At 47.6% G+C, this 17,500-nt stretch overlaps 2 protein-coding genes across 5 annotated transcripts in view; both read left to right on the forward strand.

Annotated features, from left to right (window-relative positions):
* The window catches only part of LOC148111509 (uncharacterized), a 1,308-nt gene extending 663 nt beyond the window's left edge, over window positions 1–645 (forward strand). Inside the window, exon 1 of the mRNA XM_087881364.1 lies at window positions 1–645. This exon is cut by the window's left edge and continues 663 nt beyond it. Within this exon, the coding sequence (XP_087737490.1) occupies window positions 1–565 (565 nt within the window). The 3' untranslated portion in view covers window positions 566–645.
* The window catches only part of ATP8B2 (ATPase phospholipid transporting 8B2), a 38,190-nt gene that overhangs the window by 6,138 nt on the left and 14,552 nt on the right, over window positions 1–17,500 (forward strand). For 2 of the 4 annotated variants that reach the window (XM_087881347.1, XM_087881349.1), the window contains exons 2-15: window positions 2,170–2,237; window positions 4,863–4,921; window positions 5,531–5,644; window positions 7,238–7,336; window positions 7,458–7,519; window positions 8,267–8,339; window positions 8,444–8,514; window positions 9,212–9,291; window positions 9,989–10,147; window positions 11,440–11,528; window positions 13,288–13,484; window positions 15,995–16,203; window positions 16,349–16,392; window positions 16,640–16,805. In XM_087881347.1, the coding sequence (XP_087737473.1) occupies window positions 2,207–2,237; window positions 4,863–4,921; window positions 5,531–5,644; window positions 7,238–7,336; window positions 7,458–7,519; window positions 8,267–8,339; window positions 8,444–8,514; window positions 9,212–9,291; window positions 9,989–10,147; window positions 11,440–11,528; window positions 13,288–13,484; window positions 15,995–16,203; window positions 16,349–16,392; window positions 16,640–16,805 (1,453 nt within the window). In that variant the 5' untranslated portion in view covers window positions 2,170–2,206. Of the gene's footprint in view, window positions 1–658; window positions 858–2,169; window positions 2,238–3,381; window positions 3,549–4,862; window positions 4,922–5,530; window positions 5,645–7,237; window positions 7,337–7,457; window positions 7,520–8,266; window positions 8,340–8,443; window positions 8,515–9,211; window positions 9,292–9,988; window positions 10,148–11,439; window positions 11,529–13,287; window positions 13,485–15,994; window positions 16,204–16,348; window positions 16,393–16,639; window positions 16,806–17,500 lie in introns of those variants that run through there. The other 2 variants (XM_087881348.1, XM_087881350.1) reach the window with 2 other exon arrangements.

Here is a 17,500-nt window from a genome sequence, read left to right on the forward strand (position 1 = left end):
CCTCTTTCTTTCTTTTTTTCTTTCTTTCTTTCTTTCTTTCTTTCTTTCTTTCTTTCTTTCCTCCCTTCCTCCCTCCCTTCCTCCCTCCCCCCTCTCTATTTTCCTTCCTTCCTTCCTTCCTTCCTTCCTTCCTTCCTTCCTTCCTTCCTCCCTCCCTCCCTCCTTCCCTGCTTCTTTCTTTCTTTCTTTCTTTCTTTCTTTCTTTCTTTCTTTCTTTCTTTCTTTCTTTTTTCTTTTCTCCCTCCATTCCTCCCTCTCTTCCTCCCTCCCTCCTCTCTATTTTCCTTCCTTCCTTCCTTCCTTCCTTATTCCCTCCCTCCTTCCCTGCTTGCTAGGGGTACTACACCTCCCATCATCCCCACCCACCCCCTTCTTCCTCCTCTCCTGCCATCCTTGTTTCTCAAATCGGGTCTCTGAGCCAGCTGGGCTCGCTCCACAGCTTAGGGATAAACAAACCGTGGTTTGTTGCGTCGCAAAAGCGAAGCCGGATCAAGGAGGGGCCATTTCCCGGGCTTCACTGGGACAAGCACTTAACTCCTTTTTCGATCCCTGGCTGCAATCTTAAAGTGTTTCGGTTGTTGTGTTTGCCTTTGTGTGTCGTGTCGCACCTCTAGCCGGATGGGGGAGAAAAAAGTAACCACAATGTTTTTTTTGCAAGGGGTGTCACAGCGAAAGGGAAACGTTGTGCGGTTGTCGCAAGGGGGAACGTGGGGTGGGGGCACAGAAGAAGGAGAACCTTGTCCCCCTTTAATCTCTCCCGGCGTTGTCGCTCGCCACAATCACAACAACTCTGCACAGGTTGGCTTGTCTGGCACCTCCTTGAACCCGCGTCTCGACGGACCCAAACAGAACGACAGGTTTCGCGCCTTTTGTTTTATTCGCTTGCCGCAATTGTGTGTTTTCGTTTCAGAAAGAGGAATCTTAGGTGCAGTTTGTGGGTTTTTGTGTGTGCGTCATTCTCTCTCTCTTTTTTTAAAAAAAACAACAAAACAGCTTTTTCTCCATCCATTTCGCTGAAAATGTCTTTTCTTTTAAGGCTCCCAACCTCCTCAAAGCCGAGGATCGAAATGCTGGCTTGATGCACTACCGTTGGCCTTGTTCACACAAGCCCTAATTTGATCGTGGTTTAATAGAATAACCATATCACTGCTTTTTATAACCAACCAGGAGTTACTGGGGAGTAACAGCCATCCAACACCGTAGCCGGTTTTTCACAAATCTCTTGTTAAAATTGATCGCGTTGTTATTCCTTGTGGCAAGGAGTTCCGCAGCTTAGCTCAATGTCGTTTGAAGGAATCTTTGCTTTTATGTCACCCAGAATGCCCTCAATTTTACTTGGGTTCAATATTTGGAGAGAGAGGGACAAATTTTTCCACTCAATCCCTACTAGGCTTCATTTAGAGAGCCTTGGTAGTACAGGGGTTTAAGGCACCCTGTTATTAAGCTTATTAAGACCAGCTGCCTGAAATTACTGCAGGGTTCGAATCTCGCCAAGGCTCAAGGTTGACTCAGCCTTCCATCCTTTCTAAGGTAGGTGAAATGAGGACCCAGTTTGTGGGGGCAATAAGCTGACTTTGTATAAATATACAAAAGTATGAAGGCTATTGCTTAACGCGTTGTAAGCCGCCCTGAGTCTCCGGAGAAGGGCGGCATATAAATCAAATTAAAAAAAATAAAATAAAAAAATTATACTTCTGACCCGAGGCTGAAATGTTTTAAAATAACGTGGAAATTAAAATTATTCTGATATTTAGCACTGGATTTTTTTTTTTCATCACCTGGTTGTGTACTATATCTCTAAACAGACCTCTGGTTAACCAGGTTGGGTATAATAAACCTAGTTGGCCTTAACCTGGGTTAATGGGAGAAGGCGCCGCATTTTTCCTTTTCTTTGCATCTGGGTTTGTTAGCTCTTCTTTTGTTTCCTTGTTTTTAAATGCTTTTTTTTCCTCGGTTTGTAAACGGCTCAGAATCGCTGCGAGTTGGGCAGCCTGTAAATTGAACAAATTATGAATATTAATATTAATATTCACATGTTTGGGGGATCTGTCCAGCCTGGTTAGTTTCTGAATGGACAGGATTGTGGGAATACGAGAACAGGCTAAGATTTAATAACCAGGTTTAGCATGCTGGTTGGTTATTTTTTTCCCCTCCTTTTCCCCGTTTCAGCATCTCTTATGGGCCTGAAAGCTGACCAGCAAATGCCATGGAATTTTGTGCTAAGAAAAACCCCACAGGTAAGACCCCCCCACCCCCTGCTTCTATCTGGGAGGAAACAAGATTAAGGTAGACTGTGCTTAGCCGAGAAGCTTGGCGGGAGAGAGAATCCGAGGCCCTAGCATGCAATTGCTGGGGAAAAGTGTAAAACCAAGAGGTGGTTTTGTCTAGTGGTTAAGTTACTAGGTTAAAAAGTGGGAGAGGGAGAATTCTAGTCCTGCCTTAGAAAATGGATTGGATGACTTTGGACCAATCACCAGGAGACTGGGAGTTCTAGTCCTGCCTTAGGCACGAAAGCCAACTGGGTGACTTTGGGCCAATCACCAGGAGGCTGGGAGTTCTAGTCCCGCCTTAGGCATGAAAGCTGGCTGGGTGACTTTGGGCCAATCACCAGGAGGCTGGGAGTTCTAGTCCTGCTTTAGGCACGAAAGCCAACTGGGTGACTTTGAGCCAATCACCAGGAGACTGGGAGTTCTAGTTCCGCCTTAGGCATGAAAGCCAACTGGGTGACTTTGGGCCAATCACCAGGAGATGGTGAGTTCTAGTCCTGCCTTAGGCATGAAAGTCGACTGGGTGACTTTGAGCCAATCACCAGGAGACAGGGAGTTCTAGTCCCACCTTAGGCACGAAAGCCAGCTGGGTGACTTTGAGCCAATCACCAGGAGGCTGGGAGTTCTAGTCCCGCTTTAGGCACGAAAGCCAGCTGGGTGACTTTGGGCTAATAGTCCCTCTAACTCAACCCAGCCCACCTCACAAAGTGAGGTTTGCCTGGGATGGGGTTGGACTAGAAGACCTCCGAGGCCCCTTCCATCCCTCGGATCCGGCGCTCTATTTCCCCGACCCAGCCGTCCATCCTGCAAGGGAAGAACAGAATGCAAAAATCCTTAAGAAGGAGGGAGAATTTTAATTTGACATTATTATTATTATTATTTTTTGCTGATCCATCAGCCCCTCCTTTTCTGAGGAAGGGTCTGCAAAGGGGAAGCAACCCACAAAAGACCCCCCTATCTCTGCCCCCCCCATTCCCCATCAAGCGGTCGTCTTGGTGACGCCATCCTTGCCCCTGATTGGTTGCTGTGCGGCAGTGGGAGGTGCTCCCCCCCTCCCCTTCTCCCTCAATGTCAGGGTAGACTTTCTCTTCTGCAGCCGGTCGAGGGGGGGGGGGAAGAGAAAAGGGACTCCCCGAGACCATCTATCCGTCCGGGAGAGAGAGAGAGAGAGAGACCCCCCCTTGGCCGTAACCATGACGATCCCCAAAGAGATGCCAGAGAAATGGCCCTGGGTCGCCGTGGCGACCACGGATGCCCGCAACCAGCAGCTTTGGGGGACAGGTAGGGGGGGGGGGTCGGCTGCCCCGGGGCAAAGCGGAGAGGGGGGGGTCTCCTTGGAAAAACGGGGGTGGGGGATCTCGTGCCAAGCCAGCTGTCCTAGCTTTTGTCCTGCAAGGGTCTCTCCAGGGAGGGTGGACTTGCTGCGGCACTCTTCACACATTACCTCATCTTCCCCCCGGCTTCCCCCCCTCCCCTCCCCTCCCCTCCCCACACTTCCCTGGCATTAGGGAGAGGTGGGGAGGGGATGAGCCTGGTTATTCCTGCAACCCCCCCACCCCAAGAAAAGCAAATTCTTTCCACCTTTCTTAAAAGTGACCTTGTGTACAGCTGCCGGAGAGAGGCATCGTCTCCGTTATAGAATTCGGGATTGGTCCTTTCTTTCTTTCTTTCTTTCTTTCTTTCTTTCTTTCTTTCTTTCTTTCTTTCTTCCTTCCTTCCTTCCTTCCTTCCTTCCTTCCTTCCTTCTCTCCCTCCCTCCCTCCCTCCTTTCTTTCTTTCTTTCTTTCATTCTTTCTTTCTCTCTCTCTCTCTCTCTTTCTTCCCTTTTCCTTCCTTCCTTCCTTTCTTTTTCTTTCTCCTGCGTCTCCTTTTTCCTTCTCTTTTTTTCCTTCTCCTTTTTTCTTCCTCTGCTCCTCCTTCCTCCTCCTTCCTTCCTCTTTCCTTCCTCCTCCAGTTTCTTCTTCTTCTTCTTCTTCTTCTTCTTCTTCTTCTTCTTCTTCTTCTTCTTCTTCTTCTTCTTCTTCTTCTTCTTCTTCTTCTTCTTCCTCCTCCTCCTCCTCCTCCTCCTCTTCCTCCTCCTTTTACTCCTCCTTCCCTCTTCTCCTTTTTTTATTATTATTATTATTATTATTATTATTATTATTATTATTATTATTATTATTATTATTAATCTTTAGTGAGATTCACAGCCTTTGAGGCTGGTTAATAGCTCAGCAGCTCGAGTCCTAACCAAGGACCTAGGAACTGTTAAGGTTATTATCATCATCATCATCATCTCTTCCTCTTCCTTCTCCTCCTCCTCCTCTTCCTCCTCCTCTTCATTCATTCATTCTTTGGGGTGTATGGAGGGGGGGGGGCTTTGCAAAGCCAGGGACCAACCAGCAAACCTGAAGCCAAGGATGGGGTACAGCTGCCCACCTCCTCACCCAGCCCGGCCGGCTCCATCGGTAACTCTCGAATCCGCTCCCGTGGGTCTCCGACTCGAACTCACACCGATTGAAATCCCAGATGAAATGGGGGGCAGGGAAGTAACCCTGGTTTTTTTGTCGATTATTGGGGTTCAGCCCAGCTAACCCGGATCAATTTCTCTTCCAGAGGAAGAACGGCGAGTGAAGGCCAATTCTCGAGAATACAACGAAAAATTTCAGTACGCGGTGAGTGGCAGCCAAAAATTGCGCGCAAAAAAACCCCCAAAAACCTTTGGCACCCACGGCGTTCTCTTCTGCGTGGCCGAAACAGGGGGACTCTCTTCGAACTCCCTGAAAATAAGACCGGGTCTTATATTAAGTTTTGCTCCAAAAGACGCATTAGGTCTTATTTTCTGATTAGGTCTTATTTTATGCGGGAAATACAGTACTAAATGCATCCATCTGGCTGACAATCTTAACTGGGGCTTATTTTTGGGGTAGGGTTTATATTACGAGCATCCTGAAAAGTCATGCTAGGGCTTTATTTTCCGGTTGGGTCCTATTTTTGGGGAAACAGGGTATACTATTTATTATTTATATTTATTTATTTATTAAGAATTGTCCTAAAAAATGCGAGTTCCAGGTATAGTTATAGAAGAGGCGATAGACATCACGATCTCTGGAACGTTAAAATAAAAAACTTATCTTCGGTGCCTAAGCTCTCATTGTCCATCAAAGCTACCCGCGATCCAATCGTGATCGTAGTCGGCATAAAAAATACATTTATATTTTTCCTTTTTGGGGGTTGTTGCTTTTTTTATATATATATATATTTTCCCTCCTGCTTCTCCCCAGAGTAACTGCATCAAGACGTCGAAATACAACGTGATCACTTTCCTGCCCATCAACCTGTTTGAACAGTTCCAGGAAGTCGCAAATACGTATTTTTTCTTCCTCCTCATTCTCCAGGTGAGATTTTTTTTTTCCTGGTGTGGGGGGGTGAGGTGGGGTTTGGAAATCTGGGGGTTCGCCAGTGTTGCGATTCAGCCGGTTCGGTCTGGTTCGGGCCGGTTCGGGCTGGTTCAGGAAAAACCAATAGTTAACTTGCTGCTGGCTCCGCCTCTTCCAGTCCCGCCCCTTCCAGGAGTTCCCATTGTGCCCCATTTTGGCTCCCAGGTAAGTGTAGGGAGGCCTCCTAGGCCCAAAATGGGGTGCGTGGGGGGGGCGTTCCCCCCCCGCGGCCCATTTTTGCTCCCAGGATGCTTCAGGGAGGCCTCCGATTCGCCCTTTTTCTCCCGTGGGGTACCAACCGCTAAGCTTCCCGCTTTGACCTGGATGCCAAGTGGGGGGAGTCACGGAAAACCCACATTTTTGGCACAGTTCACTCCGCCACCTCCACCCGCCACAAATGAAAATTTTAAAAAAATCCTGAAAGTATCGTGCTTTCATTGACGGATATTCCTTTTCTTGCTTTCTCGTTTTGTTTTGTTTTTTTCGTTTTTCCTTCTGTGTTTCGCTGTTGTTATTTTTTCTCTCTCTCTCTCTCTCTCTCCAAGGTTTTTGCTTTGAGGTTCTCTCCTTCCTTTTTCTTATATTTTTCTTCCTTCCTTCCTTTTCTTTCTAGCTTCTCTCTTTCCTTTTACCTCTCTTTTCCTCTTTCTCTTTCCTTCTTTTCCTCCTTCTTCCCTCCCTCTCTCCATCCATCCTTCCCTCCCTTTTTTCTTTCCTCTTTTCCTTCCTTCTTTCCCTCCTTCCTTCCTTCTTTCCTCCTTCCCTCCTGTCTCATTCCTCCTTCTGCCTTCCTCTTTTCTTTCTTCCCCCTTTCTTCTTTCCTTCTTCCCTCCCTACATCTCACCCTCCCTTCTTTTCTCCTTCCTCCCTCCCTCCCTTTCTTCTTACCTTCCTCCCTTCCTCCCTCCCACCCTTCTTTTCTCCTTCCTCCCTCCCTCCCTACATCCTTTGTTTCTTTCTTTCCTCCTCCCCTTCTTTCCTTCTTTTCCTCCTTCCTTCCTTCTTTCCTCCCCCTCCCTCCTGTCTCATTCCTGCCTTCCTCTCTTCTTTCTTTCCTCCCCTTTTCTTCTTTCTTTATTCCCATCTACATCCCACCCTCCCTTCTTTTCTCCTTCCTTCCTCCCTATATCCCTTTTTTCTTTCTTTCCTCCTCCCCTTCCTTCTTTCTTTTTTTCCTCCTTCCTTCTTTCCTCTCTTCTTTCTTTCCTCCTTCTTTCTTCCTTCCTTCTTCCCTCCCTACATCCCGCCCACCCTTCTTTTCTCCTTCCTCCCTCCCTCCCTCCCTCCCTCCCTCCCACTCTTCCTCCCTTCCCCCTTTCTTCTTTCCCTCCCTCCCTTTCTTTTTTCCTTCCTCCTTTCCTTCATTGGTTCCTTTCTTCTTTCCTCCCTCTCTCCCTCTCTCCATCTGTTGCTTCTCTTTTCCGTCCGTGGGTTCAGTTCCTCTAATCTCATCCTTCCCGGGATGCTGTCCCTGCCCTGGTCCTTGAGCCCTGCCCCCAGGCCAGGGGTCCAAATGAATAAAGTGCCCCCTCTCGGCTTTCCCTCCCCCAGCTGATCCCCCAGATCTCCTCGCTCTCTTGGTTCACCACCATCGTGCCTTTAGTCCTCGTGCTGACCATCACGGCCGTCAAGGATGCCACCGACGACTACGTGAGTAAAAGTGGGGGCGCACTTTTGAGGGGCAGGGGTGTGTGAATTGGGTGAGGAGGAGGAGGGGGGAGGGGGTCTCGGGTTCAAATCCTGGCTTTGACATGGGACTTTCCGCCCACAGTTTCGTCACAAGAGCGATAAGCAGGTGAACAGCAGGCATTCCCAAGTGCTCATCAACGGGATGTGAGTACGATTTGTGCGTGTGTGAAGATGTTTTGGAGGGGATGCAGGAAGTCCTCCACTTCCAACCGTCCGTTTAGTGACCCTTTGACGTTTCAACGGCACTGAAAAAAAAACCTAGGGCCGTTTTTCACTCTTACGATCGCCGCAGCATCACAAGATCAAAATTCAGACGCTTGGCCACCGACTCGTACTTACGACGTCGCCGCGTTCCGGTGGGGGGGAATGGGGGCTCACATGATTCTCCTTTTTGCAACCTTCCGACAATTCAAGTCAAGGGAAAGAAATCCGATTCGTTTAACGACCGCCTTGTTAAACTTTAAACCGCGGCAGCGGTTCCCTTAACAACCGGGGCAAGACAGCTTCGTAAAATGAGCCAAAACTCACTTCGCGTCTGTCTCGCTTAGCAACAGAAATGATTTGGGGCTCGATTGGGGTGGTAAGTCGAGGACTACCTGTTTTTTTTTTTAAATAAACCGTTGGGGAAAAAAAGTTTCAAAAATTCTCCACCAAAAGGCTAAATTTGCCGTTCTTCATCCCAAACCTCCTGCCGTTCCTCGTGGCTCCTTGGCGTTCGGAGGTAGACTGCACTGAAGCGTGGAGGCTCTGCAGGCTCACGCGGAGGAGATTTGAAAACCCAAAGCGAAAATCAGTCTGATTTTTATCCTCCTAAATGTTTTATTCCTTTTTTTTAAAAAAAAATCCTTCCCGTCTTTTCTTTTCCTTTCGGTCTCCCGTTCTCGCCGCCAGCCTCCAGAAGGAGCAATGGATGAATGTCCGCGTTGGTGATATCATAAAATTAGAAAATAACCAGTTTGTTGCGGTAAGTCTGTGTGTCGTGGACGGTGGACGAAAGCACAGAAGCTGCCAGAAAATCAAGATTTGATTTTTTTTTTAAATTGATCTCTTCTCCCTGCCGAAATCCAGGCTGATCTGCTTCTGTTGTCCAGCAGCGAGCCTCACGGACTTTGCTACATCGAGACGGCCGAGCTGGACGGGTGAGTGTTATGCCAGCTGTGCCCGCTCTTTTAAAGCAATATCTCTGAAACTTGGTGACTTTCAGATATGCGGATTTCAACTCCCAGAATCCCCCAGTTTCCGAGACTTGGGGATGTGGACTTCAGCTCCCACAATTCTCCAGTTTCTGAAAATTGGCGGCTTTGAGTTCTGTGAACTTCAACTCCCAGAATCCCCCAGTTTCCGAGACTTGGGGATGTTAAGACCTATGGACTTCAACTCCCAGAATCCCCCAGTTTCTGAAAATTGGCGGCTTTAAATTCTATGAACTTCAACTCCCAGAACCCCCCAGTTTCTGAGATTTGGGGATTTTAAGACCTATGAACTTCAACTCCCAGAACCCCCCAGTTTCTGAGATTTGGGGATTTTAAGACCTATGAACTTCAACTCCCAGAATCCCCCAGTTTCTGAGATTTGGGGATTTTAAGACCTATGGACTTCAACTCCCAGAATCCCCCAGTTTCTGAAACACAGACTTCAATTCCCAGAATCCCCCTCTTGTTGAAACTTGTCACTTTAAGACCTGTGGACTTCGACATTCTCAACTCCTGGGGAATTCTGGGAGTTGAAGTCCACAGTTCTTAAAGTTTCCAAGTTAAGAGAAATAATACTTTAAAGAAACCCTTTGGAGACCCTCTTCTCTCTTCCTGGCCGTGATTAAACTAATTTTCTCCTCAGGGAGAGCAATATGAAAGTCCGACAGGCGATCCCGGTGACGTCCGAGCTGACTGACACCAACAACCTCGCGCACTTCGATGGTAAAATTCATTCTCGTTATTATATTTAGCGACCCTCCCAATCCACTCCTTAGCAGCTTCCTAAGTTGCATGCTCTTTTGATAGATATATATATATCTCCAACAAGAGTTCAGCACTGAGGCAGTCCTCACTTAACGTCCGCTCATTCAGAGTCTGTTCAAGCTTATGACTGGGCTAAAGTGCCACTTAATGACCGGTCTTCAAAGTTCTGTCCGTCCCCAGTGCTGTGATTGAGATTTGTGACTTTCCCTGCCGAGTCAATTTCAATGGGGAAGCTTGCGGGAAGTCGAAAGTCATGGCCAGCGGTGGGTTTTACATATTTAACCGCTGGTTCACCGCACGCTCGCTTCGCGCAGACGCGTGCCTTTCATGCCTGCGCCCAGCCTTCCACCCATGCGCCTGGCCTCGAAAACGTGGCTAAATAGGACGGCATTATGTCAGGGTCGCCGCTACCAATTCTCCCGAACCGGCTGAATGCCACCTCTGGTCGTGGTCACATGAGATCCTCCCTTAATAACCTGTGCGGTCCTCACTGAACAATGCCACAACTGCCGTCCTTAAAGGGCGCAGACACACGATGTTATGTTTCGCGTCCGCACCCCTTAGCGACGGAAATCCCAGTCCCAACGACCTTCGTTAAACGAGGACTACCCATAACTGATCTCCTCGGCAATTTTTTTTTTTTTTTTTATTTCAGGAGAGGTGATTTGCGAACCCCCTAACAATAAACTAGACAAATTCAGCGGGACTCTGTACTGGAAAGACAACAAATATCCCCTCAGCAATCAAAACATGTTGTTGCGAGGTTGTGTCCTTCGTAATACGGAGTGGTGCTTCGGCCTGGTCATCTTTGCAGGTATGCAGGGCGCTCCGTGCATTTTCCGAATTGGGATGTGAGATGTGGCAGAAAACAGATGGACGTTAATCTGAATATCAGGGACTGAACTGGGAAAAAAATGGGGGATAAAATTATGGGGAAATTATGGAGAAATTCTGAATCGTCTTTACCAAATCCAAGTACGGTTAGTTCTCGGCTTACGGCCATTTGTTTAGGGACCGTTCGAAATGACAACAAAAAAGGCGACTTACAACCAGTCCTCGCACTTACGACCATTGCAGCGTTCCCGCACCCCCCAAGGTCACATGATCAAAATTCAGACTTTTGGTGACTGACTCGTATTTAGGACAGTGGCAGCATCCCGGGGGATTCGCTTAATAACGGTGTTCCTCACTTAACGGCTACTTGGCGTATTGCGTGTGTTTACGACGGTCCTGGAGTCGCAACATGATTGCAACTTTCCCAGCTGGCTTCCGACAAGCAAAGTCAACAGAGTCGCTTAACGACTGCCTGATTCGTTTAACAACTGCAGTGATCGCTAAAGAACACCCCCTCTGAAAAAAATCATAAAATTGGGCGTGCTTAGGTGCAAAAATTGTGGCCGTAAATTGAGGATTACCTGTAAATGTTTTCCTTGGCCTTAAGTCATTTGTCGGGGGTGGCGTAGGGTCTCCTGTTTGGGCATGGGGGAAAGGGGGTGTCAGCACTTCAAACTACATTCGTTCCAGTGCTGACATAAGGAGGAGAAGAGGGGGGTGGCTGGCAAGAGGACGCTTGACTTTTCACCTACTTATTTTCCCTGAAGATAATATCCCCTAGGAGATGGGATGGGAGGGGGGACATTCCTGGGAGCTGAAGTAGTAGATATGGGGAGAGTGATTTGGAAGATGGCCAATGAGACGCAGAGAATTGGGGAACAGAAAGGGAAGGTTTGGGGTCAGGAAGTCAGTGTTGGCTTCGACATAATCGGGGACAGATTGTCGTGCTTAATAAATGAAAGATTTCATCAAAGACTATCTGTTTGGAAAACGCAATTTATTTGCGACGACATCGAAACCTGAAAGGGGATTGGACTAGATAACCTACAAGATCCCTTCCGACTCTGTTAATCTATCTATGTCTTATTCACAGTGCTGTTTCTTTGCAAAATCTTTTGAACATTAATTTGACCCTTCTGCCCAGAATCGTTGCGTTACCAGACGGGCGTCCGATAAATTCAAGAAATAACGAAATAATAAAAATAAATTCAAAATTGGGAGAGGCAAAATTTTACTTTGCCAAAGGATTTTCCGGTTTTCTTCCTTCGGCAGGGCCGGACACTAAATTAATGCAAAACAGTGGCCGCACGAAATTCAAGAGGACTAGCATCGACCGTTTGATGAACACTTTGGTGCTTTGGGTAAGCCCCTCCCGCTCCGTGCCCGTGTTTCGAATCCAGTGCTCTTTTGGGGACGCAGAGACTGCCTTTTCCCAGCTCTGGGGCATGGGGTAGACACCGGATGCTCTTTTAGTTTTCCGGATGACAAAGAGCGAATTTTCTGGGAACGCTCCACCAGGGGGGCAGTCAAGCCCTTGTCCCGCTCTGCAGGGTAGTCGTCCCGGAGAATGTAGGAAAGCGGATTTTTACTGGAGTTCATTCATTTCCTTCCATCTCAATCCCGGGGAAATTAGTTCTGTTCTTCACCACCGTTCTGGATTACTCAACGGCAGTGCCCGAGTGGACCTGCGTTCTAATCTAGGATCTCTTGAAACTGACCACTTGAAATGTGGAATTGACCACATGGGACTCCCTATGCACGGTCACTCATGCCCTAGTCACCTCTCGCCTGGACTACTGCAATGCTCTCTACATGGGGCTCCCCTTGAGGAGCACCCGGAGGCTCCAGCTGGTCCAGAATGCGGCCGCGCGGGTAATTATGGGAGCGACTTGGTGCTCCCATGTGACACCTTGCCTGCGCGAGCTGCACTGGCTCCCGGTAGTCTTCCGGGTGCGCTTCAAGGTATTGGTTCTCACCTTTAAAGCGCTCCATGGCTTAGGGCCCAGCTGTTTGCGAGACCACCTTCTGCCACCGATAACCTCCCATCGGCCAGTTCGGTCCCACAGAGAGGGCCTCCTTAGGGTGCAATGCCGACTGACGACCCCCAGGGGGAGGGCCTTCTCTGTGGGGGCACCCGCCCTCTGGAACGAGCTACCCCCAGGAATACGACTAATCCCGGACCTCCGGACCTTCCGTCGAGCTTTGAAGACCTTCCTATTCCAGCAAGCTGGGCTGGCTTGAAATTTTTAAAGGGTTTTTAAGGGGTAATGGGTTTTAAATACTTCGGGAAGCCAATTGGATTTAATTCTGTTTTAAATTATTTTAAATTTTGTATTGTATGTATTTTAATCTGGCTGTGCACCGCCCTGAGTCCTTCGGGAGAAGGGCGGTATACAAATTTAAATATAATAATAAAATAATAATAATGTGGATGAAAAGGGACAGCAGATAAAAGGGACTTTCTGTAGGTGGGGACAAAGAGGGATGCCATGCAGCTTCTCCCTTTCTACTCCTTTGTCCAAAAGGGAAGTATTGAAATTGACATGCTGCAATGTGGAATTGACCACATGTGGATGAAAAGGGCCAGGAGATAGAGAGGACCTCATGTGGTTGGGGACAAAGAGGGACGCCATCCCGCTTTTCCCAGTCTGCTCCTTTTATCAAAACGGAGCTGTTGAAATTGACATCCTGAATTGGGGAATTGACCACATGTGAATGAAAAGGGCCAGGATTAAAAAAGGACCTCATGTAGGTGGGCACAAAGAGGGATGCCGTCCAGCGGCTTCTTCCTTTCTGCTCCTTTGTCCAAAGGGAAGTATTGAAACTGACCTCTTTGAAATGGGGAATTGACCACCTGTGGATGAAAAAAGATAGAGAGGATCTCATGTGGTTGGGGACAAAGAGGGACGCCATCCCGCTTCTTCTTTTCTGGAGTTTTGAGCCAAACGGGGCTGTTGAAATTGACATCCTCAAAATGTGGAATTGACCACGCGTGGACGAAAACGGACAGAAAACTAGAGGGGAGTTCACGTAGTAAGGGGGCAAAGAGGAACGCGGTCTTGCGGCTTCTTCCTTTCTGCTCCCTTTGTCCAAACTGAACTGTGGCCTTCCCATCGGCAGATTTTCGGGTTCCTGGTCTGCATGGGGGTGATCCTGGCCATCGGCAACTCCATTTGGGAATACGAAGTCGGCGTCTGCTTCCAGATTTATTTGCCGTGGGACAAAGTGGTGGACAACGCCTTCTTGTCGGGGTTCCTGGCCTTCTGGTCTTACATCATCATCCTCAACACCGTCGTTCCCATCTCTCTCTATGTCAGGTGAGTCTCCTTTTTTTTTTTTCCTTTTGAGCTGAAGTTTTCCTTCCCTTCCCTTCCCTTTCTTCCCCTCCATCTTTCCCCTTCCTTTCCTCCCCTCTCTCCTCCCTCCCTTTCCTTAATTCCTCTTTCTTTTCTTTTCTTCTATCTTCCTTTCCTTTCCTCCCCTCTCTCCTCCCTCCCTTTCCTTAATTCCTCTTTCCTTTCTTCTATCTTCCTTTCCTTTCCTTTCCTCCCCTCTCTCCTCCCTCCCTTTCCTTAATTCTTCTTTCCTTTCCTTTCTTCTACCTTCCTTTCCTTTCCTTTCCTTTCCTTTCCTTTCCTTTCCTCCCCTCTCTCCTCCCTCTCTTTCCTTAATTCCTCTTTCCTTTCCTTTCTTCTATCTTCCTTTCCTTTCTTCCCCTCCATCTTTCCCCTTCCTTTCCTCCCCTCTCTCTTCCCTCCCTTTCCTTAATTCCTCTTTCCTTTCCTTTCCTTTCCTTTCCTTTCCTTTCCTTTCCTTTCCTTTCCTTTCCTTTCCTTTCCTTTCCTTTCCTTTCCTTTCCTTTCCTTCCCTTCCCTTCCCTTCCCTTCCCTTCCCTTCCCTTCCCTCTTCTTGCCTCCTCGTCTCTTCTAATTTCTCTCCTCTCCTCTTTTCTTTTCTTTCCTCCCTTTCTTTCTTTCTTTCTTTTTTTTAAAAAATCTTTTTCTTTTGGTTTTTCCTGCATGACTGTTTCTTTCTCGCTCCGTAGCCCCCAGGTAAGAGGTCTCCCTTCCCGTGTTTTTCCAAGCTCTGGGTGGGAACCGAATCTCCCTTTGATGTTGGCTTGTGGCATTTCCTGCCTCCCTCCCCCAACCCCCCTCCCCTGCCAAGGCCCTAGGAAAATCAGAGCCCCGTGACAAACCCCCCCCCCATTCCTCCAGCTCCCTTTGTTCCTCCTCGGGCTATTCTTTTATGGATTGCTCATTTCCTGTGGACTCACTCAAGCAGACCCTCCCCCTGAAAAAAGAAATAAGGAGGCCCCTGGAGCGTATCAGCCAAAGGAAGAGAGCCTCCAGAGGTTGGAGCAGTCCTTCTTAGAACCCAAGGGCCTGAGGCTGAGGGACAAAGAGAAAACCCATCTCTTTCTCTCTCTTATCTATCTATCTATCCTCCATTATTTCTCTCTGTTCCTCTATCATCTGTCTGTCTATCTATATCATCTTTCTGTCTGTCTATCCATCTATCTATATCTATCCATCCATCCATCTCTCTGTCATCTGTATATCTGTCCATCCATCCACCCAACCATCTTCTATCTATCTATCTATCTATCTATCTATCTATCTATCTATCATCTATCTATCTATCTATCTATCTATCTATCTATCTATCTATCATCCATCTATCTCTGTCCATCCATCCATCTACCCACCCACCCATCCATCCATCTGTCACCCGTCCATCTATATATCCATCCATCCATCCATCCATTATCTATATCTATCTGTCTGTCTGTCTATCATCCATCTATCTATCTGTCCATCCATCCACCTACCCATCCATCCATCCATATTTCTATCTGTTATCTGTCCATCTATATATCAATCCATCCATCCATCCATCCTCCAACTATGTATGTATGTATGTATGTATGTATGTATGTATCTATCTATCTATCTATCTATCTATCTATCTATCTATCTATCTATCATCCATCTATCTCTGTCCATCCATCCATCTACCCACCCACCCACCCATCCATCCGTCACCCGTCCATCTATATATCCATCCATCCATCCATCCATCCATCCATCCATCCATCCATCCATTATCTATATCTATCTGTCTGTCTATCATCCATCTATCTGTCCATCCATCCATCTACCTATCCATCCATCCATCCATCCATCCATCCATCCATTCATCTTTCTATCTGTCATCCGTCCAACTATATATCCATCCATCCATCCATCCATCCATCTATCTATCTATCTATCTATCTATCTATCTATCTATCTCTATCCATCGATCCCATCCATCCATCCATCCATCCATCCATCCATCCATCTATCTATCTGTATCTATCCATTCATCCATCCATCCCATCCATCCATCCATCCACCTTTCTATCTGTCATCCGTCCATCTATATATCCATCTATCTATCTATCTATCTATCTATCTATCTATCTATCTATCTACATCCATCCATCCAGCCACCTATCTCTCTGTCTATTGGATTTTAACTCCTGTGAGGCTTGCCCAGCAAGGGCTAATGGGAGCTGTAATCCAAAAGCATACAGTTTTTAAAGCTGAATTTTAAATCTGTGATACTTTATATATCGTTTTAATGTTGGATAGGGTGTATTTTTATCCAACGACTGTAAGCTGCGAGGGGGGGGGGCGGCATAGAAAGTCAATAAACAGGTAAAAATAAATTAAATAAAGGGGAAAAAAGAGAGAAATTGCCTTAGGGACTTTGGGCCTCCTTTCGGTGGGCGAAGGCCCATGGGCTTCGGGGTTCCCAACCATCCCTGCTCTCTCTCTGGCAGCGTGGAGGTGATCCGTCTGGGCCACAGCTACTTCATCAACTGGGACAAGAAAATGTATTGCGCGAAACGTTGCACGCCAGCCGAGGCCCGGACCACGACGCTAAACGAGGAGTTAGGCCAGGTGGAATATATATTTTCGGACAAAACGGGGACCCTCACCCAGAACATCATGGTCTTCAGCAAGTGCTCCATCAACGGACGCAGCTACGGTGAGGCTTCCGTCCCTCCGGTGTCTTTTGTTCTATAATTCTGGGCGAATTACGGTCATAAGTTGAGGACTGCCTCTATTTGGAAGGATTGACGGCTTGCTTCCTCCTCTCGCCCAATTCTGAGTCTTGGGGTTTTTTTTCGTAGGAGACGCACTGGATGATCTTGGATACAAGGTTGAGCTTGGAAAGGTAATACGCCGGCAGTTTGGCCTAGTGGTTAAGCACCATGCTAGAAAACAGGAGGCTGGGAGTTCTAGTCTAGTGACAAATTTGAACCGAATTGAAATTATGGGGGTCCCCTGACCTGCACTTCGGGGTCTTGCCTTATCTACCTCCTTCCCCAGTTTATAGCTGGTGCATTTTCTGCTGTTTGCACATTCCTAGCTGGTTCTAACTCCCTATTCCTCCTCCTCCCCCCTTTCCCCCCCTCCCCAAGAAAACGGATCCAGTGGATTTTTCCTTCAACTCGCTGGCCGATCCCACGTTTACCTTCTGGGACACCGGACTTTTGGAAGCGGTCAAGCTGGGTGACCTTCACGTCCATGAGTTTTTCCGGCTCCTCTCCCTGTGCCACACCGTCATGTCTGAAGAAAAGTGCCCAGGTTAGGAAGGGAAATGGAAGCTGAAGTTTGAAAGGCTGAGAAACAAAAGAAGTTTGGGAAATGAGGGATTGTGTTGGGGAATCTGTCTGGAAGTAGTCATATATTCTTTTCTTTTCTTTTCTTTTCTTTTCTTTTCTTTTCTTTTCTTTTCTTTTCTTTTCTTTCTATCCTTTCTATCCTTTCTGTCTGTCTTTTTTCCTCCCTCCCTTCCTTCCTTTCCTTCCTTCCCTCCATTTCTTCTCTTCTCCTTCTTTCCTCCCTCCCTCCTTCCTTCCATCTCTTCTCCTTCTTTCTTTCCTCCCCCTTCCTTTTTTCCTTCCCTCCTTCCTCCATCCCTCCTTCCCTTCCTTCCTTTCCTTCCTTCTCCTCATTCCCATCTTCCTTCCTTCCTTCCATCCCTCCATCTCTTCTCCTTCTTTCTTTCCTCCCTCTCACCCTTTCCTTCCTTCCTTCTCCTCATTCCCATCTTCTTTCCTTCCTCCCTCCCTCCCAATATCCTCCCACTTTCCTTCTTTCCTTCCTTCCTTCCCTCCATCTCCTCTCCTTTTCTTCCTCCCTTCTTCCCTCCCTTTTTCCTTCCTTTCCTTCCTTCTCCTCATTCCCATCTTCCTTCCTCCCTCCCTCCCTCTCTCCTTCCTTCCCTCCCTCCCTCTCTCCTTCCTTCCCTCCATCTCTTCTCCTTCTTCCTTTCCTCC

Source organism: Pantherophis guttatus, chromosome 18, assembly GCF_059756535.1.
Source record: "Pantherophis guttatus breed Tessera chromosome 18, ASM5975653v1, whole genome shotgun sequence".
Lineage (NCBI taxonomy): Eukaryota > Metazoa > Chordata > Lepidosauria > Squamata > Colubridae > Pantherophis > Pantherophis guttatus.